The following is a 15,463-nucleotide window of genomic DNA, read 5'->3' on the forward strand; positions in this document are numbered from 1 at the left end:
AGAGATTATGAATAATCTCTTTATGTAAAGAACACCGTCAGTTTACAGACTCATCCAGGAAAAAAATGCTTTGTTTCCTGTGATAACCTCAATATCCGTGTCAACGTACATACCTACAAAGAGAAGGCCCACTATCTTTACCATGCACACTTACATTTTCTAGTTAGAAAAAGATTCCAAGTGATTTTTTGGAGATAGGGGATGGTATTGAGATTTGAACTCGGGGCCTCCTGCTTGCTAGTAAGATGTCCTGCCAGAGCCACACTCCACAGCCCAATTCTAAGAAATTTTAATCCATAGCCAGTCATGTAAGATCCAAACATAGTATAAGCATTCCACTTTACTACACCCATTTCCCTAAAACCATCCCATTTGTAAGACAGTCTGGGGCTAAAATAGAATTCCAATATAAGCCATCCTTCCCACATTATCTCCTATTTCAATATCAGTGGTATAATATTATATGAACTATTGGGACCAGACATTAGTGACAATCATATAGTACCACTTTTACTCAAAAATATGTACAATGCAATGAGTATTAACATTAGGTAATTAGTATTAACATTTAGGTATGCAGTCTGCTTAGTAAACCCATTGATAGGGAAAGCTTTACTCTTTTTTTTTTGCCTTTTTTTTTGGCAACACTGGCGCTTGAACTCAGGGCCTCCCACTTGTGCCACTCCACCAGCCCTTTTCTGTGTTTGTTAGTTATTTTTGAAGTAGGGTCTCAAGAATATTTGCCCAGACTGGCCTCAAACTGCAATCCTGATTTCTGCCTCCCAAGTAGCTAGGTCTACAGGTGTGAACCAAAGGTTAGTCTGAGTCAGCACTGACATCCGATCACTTACTATAAAATAAGTTTATTGGCAATAAACCTCATATAATTTATTCCCGGTATTTGATGTTACAAACTTTAGGGTCTTTGAGAAATGCAGGATCCTTGTATGTAACTGGCATAAACCCTGGAAAGAGATAATTAAAAAGTTCTTTACAAAAAAATAATAAGCAAAATTTTCAGTAATACAACTTAGTTGTTCAAGTACACTTACCCAGTATTTGAGCTCTCTTAATTGCTTTTGTTATTTCTTTCTGTTTCTTCCCACAAAGACCTATAAAATTTGGGAGAAAAATGTTTATTCGTAAGAAAATACCAATATTCAAAATTGTAACAATTTTCTAAGTCAAAGGTTGGTAATTTCTTTCTGTAAAGGGCTAGAATAGTAGCTATTTTAGGCTTTGTGGGCAATACAGTCTATAACAACTGTTCAATTCTGCTACTATAGCTCAAAAGCAATCATGTACCACTATAGTAAACAAAACTAAAAAAACAAATGACAGGTTGTATCTGGCCTATCAATGGGCATAGTTTGCTGACACCAAGTTTTATTCTAGGAATGATTATGGTATACTTCATAATATCAAGAACAAATTTAAGCCCAAATTTCTGTATGTTATCAGCCTGTAGTTAAGTCTGAGCATAACAAAACATACAAAACAACCCTTTAGGCTCAAGGAGAGGCCTTCTCTGAGTATCTAAATCCAGTCCCTGTAGCATCTGGCCTAACAGTGATTTATAGCACAATTTGAAAATTTGCCAGTTTCCTACAATGAGAATAGACTGATGTAATTCTTATATTTAAATTGCTATGATTAAAAACAATACCTGTGATATGTCTTCCATAAATGCATCCCGTAAATGGAGAAATAAATTGGGACAAAAGCTGTTTGGGGACGGAAAAAAATGATATTAATATATCATTCTACCCTGAATATATAAATAAATAAAACCCGTAAAAACTTTATATAAGACCTTCAAGTTATATGAAGATTTATAAGTTTCAGACATTTAAAAATATGAGGTAAAATATCCTAAGAAGAAATCATCTTTCTAAATAAAGTAATAACAAAAGTTAGCATATGTCTAGTACATCAAAAATCTCTATTGCTAAATAATATTAATCAGCATATTCATTCATTGCAAAAGCTGTTTTCTTGACTTTTCCACAGATAGCTAAAACACTACTTTTAAGAAGCTACTAAAATGTTTCATCTGTCATGATAGATGATCACATAATCATGAAGATAGACCACATTGAGGTTTTCAAGAGGTACACATACATTGGGCTGTTTGTTGTAATTTATTTAACACTTTGGCACTTTTCAGGTGCCAGGTGCTATTCTTGGCACTTTGCACAGTCTCCCTACTGTGTTGTATTTTTATAATTTCTTAGATTTTTCTCCCTCAAAGGCAGTTATCACTTTATACTACTGCCAATATACTTAATTCCAGCATCATTCACTCCCCCCCCAAATTTGCCACTTGTAGAAATAATATTTGAAGCAGTGATAGGGACGGTGAGATACAAAGCTTCCATCAAAGCTTCTTCAACAAGACACTCAATGCCCATCAACTGAGAAACATTGCCATGGTGAGCTGTTATTCAGAACTTTGGAGAAGTTCAACTATACTAATTTGAAAAAATAGTAAATGCGGGTGGAGCCAATGGGCTCTTAATTGGATAAAGATGACTTATATGTAAAATTATAACCAGATTTGAAATTAAGTTGCTCAGTTGTGTCTAAATAAAGCCTGCTATAAAACTAATGTGATTCTCATTAAGCAAGACTAACAAAAGGAGCAAAATTCTGAAGTATAATAAGTAAAGCCAGATCTCACCTGCACATTCTTATAATCTACACGTTTCCCACACAAGATACATTTCTTACGAGGTTCTTTATAAGGATTTTCCATTGGAATGGGCTAGGATAAAAGAAAAGCTCATGATACAAGGAGTTTATTTTGAATTAAAAAAAATGTTAAGGTTATTACATTTAAATCCATCCGAGGCACATAGCACTTTTCCATGTAAATATTTTGTACAATATTTTGTGTCATTTTGGCTAAGGAGGACTTAACTCATAGAGGATTCTGGAATAATAATAATTGCAGAAACAGGTTTATGGGAGGAAAAAATTCAGTCTGATACGAAGTGATTCTCTGTTCGGATGTTTTGCTCAGATTGTAGATGACTAAACAGTTTTAAGATTAATGCGATTTATTTTAATTTTCTTAAAAAAGCATAGCACAATAGGTAACATGCAGTTCCTAAGTTAGTATAATTGCTAAACAGTTTATTCATCTCCATATTTTTCTATTAGGCATTTTATCACAATTTTATTTTATAAATAGATAATGTTCCATAGCTTTATGTGATAAAAGATTCTTTGAGTTCAACTTTATAACCTGATTTCTCTCCATGTTGCCAAAACTGGTCTCAAGCTTATCATCCTTACCGGGCACTATTGGCTCACATTGGTAATCCTAGCTACTCAGGAGGCAGAAATCAGGAGGATCAAGGTCCACAACCAGCTGGGGCAAATAACTTGCAAGACCCTGTCTCAAAAATACCCAACACAAAAAGGTTGGCAGAGTGGTTCAAGTGGTAGAGCACATGCCTAGCAGCATGAGACCCTGAGTTCAAACCCCAGTACCAGCAGAAAAAGTTTCTTTTTTAATTGCCATCCCCCTGCCTCAGCCTCCCGAGTGCTGGGATTACAGGCATGGACAACCACATGCTAGAGGTTCTGAAGTTAAGAAATGGCTTTGAAGTCAATAATCGAATGCAAAGTCAATAATCGAATGCAGAATTTCAAATGAATATAACTGTGTGCCCTTTTTCTTAAGAGAATCCACAGTTTTCATTAGTCTCAGTAGGATTTATGACCTAAAGGGATAAATTTCTTCAAGTGTGACTGAATTAGATGACCAAGATGGATACACAGAGGGCCTTAAAAAGTTTTTACCAAATCCTCAAACTTTCTTAATCCAATTTATATTCACTCACATGTAATGACTGACTATATTCTTTTGCAACATGCTTTGTGTGGTATGATTAGTGTCAAATTATCTTTGCCTGTAATGGGGAAATTTACACTGCCCAAGTCCATGTTAGTACTTTAAACCCATAAAAACACACCTACAGGTTAGAAGAAGCTGTATTAAATGTCCTGGTACAAAACTTTAATTTTTATCCCTACTTATTAAGGCATACTGCCTTAATTATCTACAATTCTGCATTTTGAAATTCCCAAATAACATTCTTATATTATCTAGGAAGGATATGGTATTACATCAGCCATGCTGCTTGCTAGGAGTCTTAAGAATTCTAACTTCAAAACTTCCTTAAGCAACTGTATCTTATTTGTTTTTGTTCTATAGCTGAACAAATAGCTAAAATACAAGAATTTGGTCATATTTTCTAGTGCCTTACTATATACATAAAAAAAAAAAAAATCTTACCAGGTCCTCATTGCTGGTTACCTGTTTATGTTGTGAACAACCTCTTTTCCATACCACTGCAATTAAAACAGAAACAGCAATAAACCAATTCTTTTCGCTAGCTGAACAGCCAGTAAAGATTTTTGGTCTTACAGAAGCAAGACGAATTAAAGGGTAAAATATTAAACTTTTTATATTCTTTATACTCACAGTGAGTGATTTCCAGGACTTTAGAGAAAGGGAGTATCTCTTCCCACCCATACAACCGCTTACCTGATCTCTTCCTTACATTTACTTTCTCCTCATTCCATAGTTACAGATTTTAATGCAAAGACATACCGGACAAGCAACAGAAAAGCATTGTCACACCAAAGGGAAAAAGTAACAGACTCTCCCGAGAGTCGTGGTTGTTAGGGAAGTATAGAAATAAAAAAGAAATTGAAAATGGGTTGGCGGAACATTCCACGTTCCCTGCAGCTTTAAAACACTAGTCATGGGGGATTAGAGTCTCACCTTTGGAGAAACAATCGTCTAGAGGCCAGCGCGTGAAAGCCGGCTTGCTAAGTGAAAACCACCGACTTTTAGAGCCAAGGCAATGACCGCAATGCTACAATGGAGACCTCACCTGCGCGAGTTCCACGATCTGGAAGACAGACAGCAGCCGTTACATAGTGTGTCAACTTCTTCCTCCCCAGACCACTGCAAGCAGCAACCATAGCTGCCATGGTTCGTCGTTCTCCGCGTTCCTTTCCTTTTTCCAAGGGGCCTTGACAGGTCCCTTCCAGTATTCTTCCCCTGTAGTCCCGGGACTCCACTCAAAGGTTCCGGACGCGGTCGCTGGGGACACGCGAGAGAGTAGGTGGAGTTTTTAATGCGCCTGCGCAATGCCTTTTGGTTTCCGCCTTTGACGCGCCTGTCGTCCACTTGACACTTGTGATTGGACGAGAAGAGGGCAGATATCTGTGCCTGTGATACGCTTCCGGCCCCAAAACCCCGGGAATTAATTTGGGGTTTTTAGCAAAGGTGGATGGAGACACGGGCAGTTTGTCTCTATTGCCATCTCCTTCCCCTTCATCTGAGTTTAGCCGCTGGGTCATTGGGGACGCCCTTGGAGCGGGGTTCTCGCCCCCGCCATGGACGAAGGGGGTTCCCGCATCCGCCGGCGGGTGTCTGTCTGCAAAAGGAACCGTCCTAGCCTAGCGAGCATTTGCGCCCCCACAACCAGGACCGAGCTCGAGCCCGGCGAGGAGGAGGAGGACGAGGAAGACGTGATGGCTGGGAGCCGGCGGCGGAAAACCGTGGGCTTGCAGGCGGTCGAGGTACAGCCCTGTCGCGCTCCAGTTCCCCGGAGACCCTGTTCTGTTACCCACCCTTGGGGTGGCGATAGGAACCCAGGCCTCCAACTTCGCACGCCCAGGCAACGGGGTGGCAGACAGGTTCTGTGGACTTGAGACTGCAAGGTTTCGGCGGTTTCTTGCCAAGTGCAAACAAGTGACCAGTTAGATGATGGCCTTTTCCTTTAAGATTTTGTTACCGCTGTTAATCGGCCCTCTGGAGGTATTGCTTTGTTTTCCCCTTGTAAGTCGATATAAAACATAGACCCCAGACATAAAAGTTGTGCACACGGCAACTAAGTGGCATGACTGAGACGCAAACCAAGACTTTGAAATTACTGTTGCTCCTACTTTATTAATAAAATCTGTTTACTGGAGATCCATTACGTGCGGGTTACTTGTTAAACTAGCTATATTATCTAGATTTTATTAACAGTAATCAGGCCCTGAAAAGTTGAGAAACTACAGTTCTGACTCCAGATTCTGGGTTCTTAATCACTTCACTATATTGCTACCTCCCAGTCTGTATCTTCTGTTTAGTACATCACCCCAAGCTAGTGGTCACACTTTGTCTCAACTCCAAATTCAGGTCAGAGTTTCCTTGTAGTGTCTAGTGGTACAACCATAATTTTGTTTCAGGTCAGTCTCTGTTTTAGAGTTTGGAAGAGGATTGCTGCAGTTACCAGACACTTCTAGTTAGCTGACATCCTAATAGATGTCTACCATTCGTGCTGTTTTTTGAGGATTTAGCAAAGGTTTAATTGACAGTTCGAATACCAGGGGCGTAGCTCAGCGGTAGAGCCTGCCTGTGTTCAATCTGTAGCAACAATAATAATAATAATATAAAATTAGAATCCCAGTATCAGCACAACACTCCAGGAGCTCTGTTTCGGCTAGTCGCTTCACCTCTCTTGGCTTTTTTTTTTTTAATTTTTAAAGGTAATAATAACATCTTTATAGATAACATCTATTCATAGGGTGACTTTCATATAATTATTTTTTTGGCGTAGTGAGGTTTGAACTCAGGGCCTCACACTTGCTAAGTAGGTGCTCTTAACACTTGAGCCATTCCTAGCCCATTTTTGTGTTGGGTATTTTCCAGATAGGGTTTCAGTTACAGTTTGCCCTGGCTAGCTGCAAACTGTGATCTTCCTGATCTCTGCCTTCCAAATAGCTAAGATTACAGGTATGAGCCATGGGTGCCTGGTTTCACATATAATTATGTACTTGGTACAGCCCTGGACTGGAATTGCCCATAAGTAGTTTTGTTTTCTTTGCAGCAAAACGACAGTGAAGAGGACATGTTTGGAGACTATGATAGCTTTGCAGAAAACTCACTTTTAGCACAAGTTGATGATTTGGAACAGAAATTCATGCAACTTCCTGAACATGAGACACATGCTGCAGACTTTGCCACTGAAGATCTGTGTTCAGAAAACATCAAAAACAAACTCAGCATTACAACTGTAAGCAACTGTACTGAGTATAAAACTGATTTGCACACAAAGAACCAGAGTGAACATGAAGATGTCCCGCTGGAACCTAGTGATGATCTTTTGTATGCTGTGCCTTCTTCTCAGGTTTTATTCTTTGAAAATTTGCAGAACTCTTCAAATGATTTGGGTGATAGGTCTATTGAAGAAAAGGACAGGAACTCATTCTCTTACAAGACTATGAATGAAGAACTCCTCGGTCACATAGAAGAACCCCAGCAAAGTGATGAATTCTCTTCTAAAGTCAGAACTAGTTCAGATATGAATAGGAGGAAAAGTGTGAAAGATCATCTAAAAAGTGCTATGACTGTAAACGCCAAGGCCCAGACACCAGTATTTTCTAAGAGTAAACAGCTCAAAGAGAAACTCCTATCCAAGGAAATTAATGTTGCTAAGAAAGCAATTGAATCGCCATCAGATGACCGTGGTCCTTTTTACTCATTACCCAGCAAAGTGAGAGATCTTTATGTTCAACTCAAAGGAATTGAGAAATTATATGGTAATGCTTTTGCTGGAATGAAAGCAAAGATTTTCATCATTACCATATATTCGTGCAAATTAATAGAAGCAAGTGATTCCACAGTCGTATTTCTCATCTTGAAAAATCAAACTATCAGTTGTCTCTCAACCTTCCATCTTATCCTGCCATACTGGATCTCTTTCCTTCCTTATACAATCAGACCAGTTATCCTTGCTATCTCTATTTCTTTAAGTAATTCAGCCCACTTCAGTTCTGGGTTCCATGCTCTCACTTTAGATACAATGACAACTGTGTGTAAACCCAGTGATACTTCAAATGATTACCTGACTTTTCAGTAGCTTCCCTGCTACTATTGACCTCACGCTTATTAAATCTCTCCTTGTAGCAGGACATTGATAGCTCATGCCTGTAATCCAGCTACTTGGGAGGCTGAGATTGGGAGAACTGAGGTTAGAGTCCAGCCTGGGTTCTAGAGACCCCCATCTCAACCAGTAAGCTGGGCACTGTGACACACTGTCTTTTATCCCAAGCTGCATGGGAAGTTGAGACCAGATGCAGAGGATTGTGGTTTCAGGCCAGACCAGACAAAAACAACTTGTGCGACTCCATCTCACAAAGCTGGGCTTGGTTGTGTGCATCTGTCATCCCAGCTACTGCAGGAAGCATAAAATAGGTTGCAGTCTGGGTCAGCCTGGGCAAAAAGCAAGACCCTATCTCCAAAATAACCATACTAGAAAACAGCCAAAGGCATGGCTTAAGCACTAGAATACCTGCCTAGCAAGTGCAAAGCCCTAAGTTCAAATCCCTAAAAAACCCACAACTCTTGACGTCGTGCTTCCAGTTTTTTCTCTGATGATCTAGCTGATCCAGTTTGGTATTGGTTGGCTCTGTCTTCTCTACCAAATTTGTTTGTTGTAATACCTTTGAACACTCAAGTGTCTTAAATGAAAGAAGTCAGTAATACCATCGGTTAAAATTTAGCATCTTTAAAGACAACTGTAGTTAATATTTAAGTACAAAGAAATATAGTGATAATAATAGTATATCTTATAGTGTTTTTTCAAAAATCCTGGTCCTTAGACTGGGAGCATAGTAGAACCCCTACCTAGCAAGCATGAATCCCTGAATTCAAGCCCTGGTACCACTTTAAAAAAAAAAAAAACACCCTGGGTTCTTGCATATATTTTAAATGTGTAATTTAAAATTACTGAAGCAACAGCTGCTGCTATATTGGGAGATCTGCCCATCAGCCTATCACTTCATAAGTATTTCCAGAACTCATTTTGGGATCTTAAGAATTATATGAGAGATTATAAGAATGAAATTCTAAATTGTGAGGGCCTTGGTTAAAGAGCTAAAATCTTGAAGTGGATGTTAACTTTCTTCCCTCTGCCTTTCTCTTAGCACTTTGTTCTTTGTTTAATCTGCATTTCCTGTCAGAAGGATTTACTTTTTTGGTTCTTTTGGCGATACTAGGGTTTGAACTCAGGGCCTCACTCTAGCTAGGCAGGTGCTCTGCCACTTGAGCCATTCCACCAGCCCTGTTTTGTGTTGGGTTTTTTCAAAATAAAGTCTGGCAAACTATTTGCCCCCGCTGTCCTCCTGATCTCTGCCTCCCAAATAGCTATGATTACAGGCATGAGCCACCAGCACCTGACAAGAAGGAATTCTTAAGCACAGGGCTCTAAGTCATGTTTTTCTTTTGTAACTGGCACATGGGTAGGAGACTGAGTAGATTCCTAAGTACTGGAATTGTCAGCCTCCTTATGAATTGTGACCCTATCACTTAAACACTTAATTCTGCATCTATAAAAAAAGCACAATAATTCATTGTCACAGCCATGACAACTTAGATAACGGTAATGGCTCAGTAATTGTATTGGTAGCTTTTAAGTTAGAATTTCTGTAAGTAACCACATTTAAATTCTCTTTTTACCTGTAAGTCTGGCTTAGTAACATGACCAATTTTAAGCACACACGTGTGTTTTTCAAAGTGCAGTTCCTGTACCTCACCATCTGCAAGACCCAGAAACTTGAGATGCACATCCCCAGGCCCAGCCTACTGCCTTAGGACCTGTGGAGTGGAACATGGCACTCTGGGGAGTTTTAACAAACCTCTGGGGAATTCTGATGTGCCCAAAAGTTTGCAAACCACTGAGCTGGAGAACCTCAATTTTGTACTATTACCTTTGCCTTCTTTTCATAGACTTACATGTTTCCTTATATTAATAGAATGTATTATTTAATATGTGAAGGAAATGCTATTCCTAAATAGTAGTTGTTTTGGTCATCTTATATTTAAAAAATCTGAGTTGGATAAAATGTGAATAAGACTAAACTTTGGCATAAAGATCTGTAATTTGATAACTAACGTGTGATAACAGATTGCAGTATTTTAAAATATTTATATATCTCAGAAATTTTTATTTATTTATAAACCCAGGTTAAAACACATGCTTTATTACTGAGTTATATGCCAGTTTAGTATTTTTTTTTTTTTTTGGCGGTACTGGGGTTTGAACTAAGGGCCTCATGGTTGTTAGGCAGGCACTGTACCACTTGAGCCAGTCCCCCCATCCCCAGCCTAGTATTTTTTTTTTTTAAAGAAAAAGTCACTGTAAGTGTTTAAGAATCATTAAAAAATGCAATGAAGTCACTTGTAAATGTCATTCAGACATAACTATTTTAGTACCTTTGTAATATACCCTACTAGTCATTGTCTTAATTTTTAAAAACATGTTCAGGCCCATCATTTTAATACATGATTATTTTAAAATATTTTTTACTGTATCCTGAACATATATACTTTGTTCATTTTTAGATTGTTATTTGTAAGCTATAAAGAACAACATATGGTTGTGCAATAGTTCATTCAACCTTACTCTTCCTGACCCTGTACCACTTTGTTGTCTGTAGACAATGGTGGCATGAGGAAAATGCTGCACGTAGTCTGTACATCCTCCTGCTTTTTTAATAGGCGTAGACTTCTTAAAGTAGTACTAGTAGATTAAAGTCAATGTCCAATTTTATTTTTGATACCAAGTTACTTTCCAGAAGGCCTGAAGCAATTTGTTAGAACAAACCACACAGTGAATGCCTCTCTAGTTCTAGTCAGCTCTATTTTACTAATGTGGGCCTTTTTTTTTCTTTTTCTTTTCTTTTTTTTTTTTTTTGGTGGAACTGGGGTTTGAACACAGGGCTTTGTGCTTGCACATCAGAAGGCCACATCTCCAGTCCATTTTGCTCTTGCTACTTTGGAAATGGGATGTTGTGAACTATTTGCCTGGGCTGTACTCAAACCATGATCCTCCTGATCTCAGCCTCTCAAGTAGCTAGCTAAGATTATAGGCTTGGGCCACTGGCATCTTACTTTTTTTTTTTTCCTTGAAAGTCTGTTTATTTTGCCAACCTAGTAGATTATAGTTGGGCACCTTTCTATTATTGGCCATTTGCATTTCTTCCTAGTATGAATTGTCTTAATTCATTTGCCTGTTTTTCTAATAATAAAACACTGAACACTGATGCACAGCTTGAGGATTTTTGATGATCAATTTGGTTGTCAAATTTTTCTATAGAGTGGCTATACTAGCTTTCACACCATCCCTTGGATATGATGTTTTCATGAATCTCACCTTTCTAAATTAGGAGAACTCCACATGTATCAGTAATCTCTCTCTCTCTCTCTCTCTCTCTCTCTCTCTCTCTCTCTCTCTCTCATCTTACTCTTTTGTCGTTTAAATAATCTCAGTATAAAATAGTATTCTGGCCATTCAAAGTTCAGGTCCCCAAGAGAGCTAATTGACATTTGTATTGGTTTTTATAAAACCTCATGTCTCTTCCCCTTCCCTACACCCCCATATTTCTCTTGAGATAACCTCTGGTGGCTTGAAGAAGATAAGCTTATATGATCTTGCACAATGTAAAAGGAAGACCTTAGAATCCACACAGGTTCTCCCTATCCCAGGTCCCAAACTCGCCTCACACGTGATCTTACACTGTCCTTTTGCTCCTCAAATACAGTAGATGCTTGGTCTGTCCCCATGGAAGTCTGCAGCTGATGATGAGGTGGCTAGCTACTCACCCTCTGACAAGGCCTGTGCATTTTGGCATTTAACACTGATTACAAATACATTTCCTGTTACGAAGAAATTGCCTCACAGGAAGGAATTTGATTGTTTTCTTCTTGGAAAACTTTTTTTTCGTAGTATTCAGGGCCTCATGCTTGCTAGGCAGGCACTCTACCACTTGAGTCACTCCACCAGCTCTGGAAATCTTTCTTGAAATTGAGAATGTGGAAGTGGAAAGTAACACTTTTTTTCCTTTCTTTAAACTGGACAGAATGGCAACATACTTGCTTAACACTGAATTCTGTGCAAGAAAGAAAAAATTTAATATATTCCTTGCCAACGAGTGGTGGAAAAACCCTTGTAGCTGAGATTTTGATGCTACAGGAACTACTTTGTCGACGGAAAGATGTTTTAATGATCCTTCCATATGTGGCAATTGTCCAAGAAAAGGTATGTTTTTTTCTAAATAAATGTTATTTGCTACTATTATTGTGACATTAAGATCTAAAAGCTAATGTAAATGTAGTAACAATTTTGAAGAAGTATCTCTTCATGGTGGAGTTTTTATTTTTAGTATGTACAAAAGTAGCATTACTTTTCCTAAAATATCTTCATATACTGCTTACCTATTATAGAAAGTTTTATTTTTTCTAACTTGGTAGCTTGAACTCCATCTTAAGTGTTCTATTAATATTTAGCAGAAACTAACCAGTTATTTTACCAGAATAAGTTATTCTGATGTTTTTCAAAGGAGGCAGTTTAAACTTATAGTCACATTATATGTAATTTAAAAGTTCATCTATTTTGCAAAGATCAACACTTTATTTTTAAAGTATTTCATAGATATGTATGTCTTATCTTGACCTCCTGTTCCCATTGACTGGTATTAAATACTATTTTACGTGTTTGGGGGTTCTGTTTTTTATTTTATGTTTTTCTTTTTTGGTGGACTGGAACTTGAACTCAGGGCCTTACACTTGCTAGGCAGGCCCTCTACCACTTGAGCCATGTTCCAAGCCCTGTTTGTTTTCTTTTTTTGGTTTATTTTTTAGATAAGGTCTCACATTTATGCCACAGCCTGTCTGAACCTTGATTCTCCTACCTGTGCCTCCTTCATAGCTAGAATGACAGGCACGTGCCACCATGTCCAGCTTTTATTGGCTGGGATTGGGTCTCTGTTTTTGCCCAGGCTAGTCTCAAACCAAGATCCTCCTGAACTCTGCCTCCTGAGTGCTAGGCTTATAGATGTGAGTCACCACACCCGGGTACTTTACCTATTTTTTTAAGTCGCTTTAAGCATTTAATAATTGGAGTTCATATTCATTTGTGGCTTTATTTATTTTAACTAATATTCTAGATTGCAGGTTTGTCAAGTTTTGGTATAGAACTTGGTTTCTTTGTTGAAGAATATGCTGGAAGCAAAGGAAGATTTCCTCCAACTAAGAGAAGAGAAAAGAAATCACTGTATATTGCCACTATTGAAAAGGGGCACAGCCTGGTGAACTCCTTGATTGAAACTGGAAGGATTAGTAGTCTGGGTCTGGTGGTAGTAGATGAGGTTGGTTACTGCTTTTGTAATTTAGTCACATTTTTGTTTTAGCACTGCATTTATTATTCTATATATATATATATTCATTCCATGCAAATATATTGTTTTATATAGGCATTATATGAAGATTTACTTCTGACCTTTTTTTTTTTAATCTCAAAGTTGCACATGATTGGTGAGGGGAGCCGTGGTGCTATACTGGAAATGACCCTAGCAAAAATCCTCTACACTAGCAGTAAGTATTTACTGACTTATAATCAAGAGACCTAGCTACAACAGACTTAATTCCAGGCAGGTGCTCTTACTGCTTGAGCCACTCCACTGGCCTTCAAAAGACTTAATTCTATTGCTAGATATGTTCCCTGAAGCAAGACACTTAAGGTTCCTGTCTTAGATGAATTTCTAAAGTAAGCTTATAAATTTTTGTTGGAGGAATAGATGGATGAAGAGAATTACAAAGATAAATGGAATTAGTATTTGAAGAAGTCCTTTATTCCCTCTGCTCCCTAGTTGTGTGCTTAGCCACACCACTTACCCTCTGTGCTTCTTCATCTGCACAGTGGAGATGATAATGGCACCAACCTGATGAGGTCACTGTGAGAGTTAATGCACTAACACATGTAACGCATTCTGCAGTGCCCACCACACAGCACTCCATAACCATTTGCTGTTGCTGTTGCCGTCACCACCATCATGATCCCAGTAAAGCGGTATATTTAAGCAGTCACTTCAAGGAACTATTTGCAGCATCCAGTTTTCTTTAAATGTACATGAAATAATTTATTATAAATATCATCTCTATTGATATGATATTGTAGTGCTTAGCTTATATATGGAAACTTAGTTTATATATGGAAAAATTATTCACTATAAAGGTTGAGTCTTAACGTTTTTTTAGGGGAGTATGTTAGCTAAGCATGCATTCTACCACTAAGCTATGCCCCCAGCCCCCCAAGAATTATTTCTAAAATTTTGACAGCACCTACTGTCTGTCAGGCACTATTTTAAGTGCTAGGGATACAGCAGTGAATTGAACATCTTTATTTCTTGGCTTTCCAACTATTTCCTTGAAAGAGGGATCATGTCTTAGCATTGACAGATAACAGCGTAATGGCTCTAGAGCTACATTCGACTCTTGGCTCACTTTTACTAGGTGAGTTATATTAACTGTGCCTCTGTTTCCTTAGGCATCAAATAGGTGACAAGTAGAACGTTCCTGTGAATTGCATTGAAGATGGTATGAGTTAGTCTGTGTAAAGTATTGAGCATAGCAGATACATGTTTGCTATTATATAATTTTGTCACCAGCACCTTATACTTAGTAGATACACAAGTAAACTGACTTCTGTAGTTTTTCTTCCTGTTGTTCTTCATAACATCTTTCTGAGCTTATTCATTGTGTATATGGTGTTACCAGAATTTCATCAGTTCACCTTAGGCTCTTCCCTTGTTTCCTACAGCTCCTGTTAATTGTTACCCATCCTATTGGCTTCAGGAACTTCTGTGTGCTGATGCCTCTCAATCTGTTTCCCAATATGTAGTGCTAGGTTACACCTCTCTTCTAAATGATAACTGCCAACTGGAGGCTCCTTTTTGAATGTCCCGTGAATAGCTAACGCTAACAAAGGTGTATTCATTTCCTTCAAACTCATTCTTCACTTTGAATTCCCAGCCAGCCAGTCAGCAGCCAGATTATTTTGGTTTTGTTTTTTTTTAAAGAGATAGGGCCTTGACTATTGCCCAGACTAGCCTTAAATTCTTTGGCTCAGGTGCTACTCCTTGCCTCAGCCTCCCAGGTACCTGGGTAAAGTCTTACACATTCTGTCAGCCACCAAATCCTATCTGGTTCACCTTGTGAATGTATTCTTTGTCTTGTTTTGATGTTGCTGTTTAGTTTTGTTTTTTTGAAACAAGGCCTCACTATGTAGCCCAGGCTGCCTCTGCCTCCCAAGTGCTGGGATTACACTGGACTACCACACTTGGCTCATGAATATACTTTAAATTCTTTCCTTCCTGCCCCTTCTGACTCTTACTTTTTAGTTTAGTGCCTCATCCTCTTGCCCGTTTTGCCACAGAAAGCACCAAGCTTTTATCTGCCCTTAGTCTTAATCATTGTCCTCTTCTCCCACCAAACCTATCCCACCAAACCTGGATCCCCTTTCCCCAAGATATTTCCTGATATATAATGCCAGTATTCCAAAACCTGAAAAAAAAAATCAAAATCTGAAATATTTCTGGTCCCAGGCATTTATGTGAA

At 38.4% G+C, this 15,463-nt stretch overlaps 2 protein-coding genes across 13 annotated transcripts in view; one reads left to right on the top strand and one right to left on the bottom strand.

Moving 5' to 3' along the window:
- Window positions 1–843: 843 nt before the first annotated feature.
- Mrps18c (mitochondrial ribosomal protein S18C) lies at window positions 844–5,110 on the bottom strand. Its single transcript, XM_020159087.2, has 6 exons — window positions 4,908–5,110; window positions 4,304–4,359; window positions 2,681–2,764; window positions 1,667–1,724; window positions 1,053–1,112; window positions 844–965 (listed from the first exon to the last, which is right to left on the bottom strand). Exons 1-6 carry the CDS (start codon window positions 5,005–5,007, stop codon window positions 889–891), a joined length of 435 nt encoding a protein of 144 aa, XP_020014676.1. The 5' UTR covers window positions 5,008–5,110; the 3' UTR covers window positions 844–888.
- Window positions 5,111–5,152: 42 nt separating this feature from the next.
- Helq (helicase, POLQ like) overlaps window positions 5,153–15,463 on the top strand; it is a 52,051-nt gene continuing 41,740 nt past the window's right edge. For 6 of the 12 annotated variants that reach the window (XR_012435742.1, XR_012435743.1, XM_074041860.1 and 3 more), the window contains exons 1-5: window positions 5,153–5,601; window positions 6,897–7,608; window positions 11,929–12,107; window positions 13,015–13,215; window positions 13,369–13,441. Coding sequence is in view for 9 of the 12 variants with exons in the window: in XM_074041860.1 (XP_073897961.1) it covers window positions 5,416–5,601; window positions 6,897–7,608; window positions 11,929–12,107; window positions 13,015–13,215; window positions 13,369–13,441 (1,351 nt within the window). In the remaining 3 variants the exon portion in view is untranslated. Of the gene's footprint in view, window positions 5,602–6,896; window positions 7,609–11,928; window positions 12,108–13,014; window positions 13,216–13,368; window positions 13,442–15,463 lie in introns of those variants that run through there. The other 6 variants (XM_074041858.1, XM_074041857.1, XM_074041862.1 and 3 more) reach the window with 6 other exon arrangements.

This window comes from Castor canadensis, chromosome 9, assembly GCF_047511655.1.
Source record: "Castor canadensis chromosome 9, mCasCan1.hap1v2, whole genome shotgun sequence".
Lineage (NCBI taxonomy): Eukaryota > Metazoa > Chordata > Mammalia > Rodentia > Castoridae > Castor > Castor canadensis.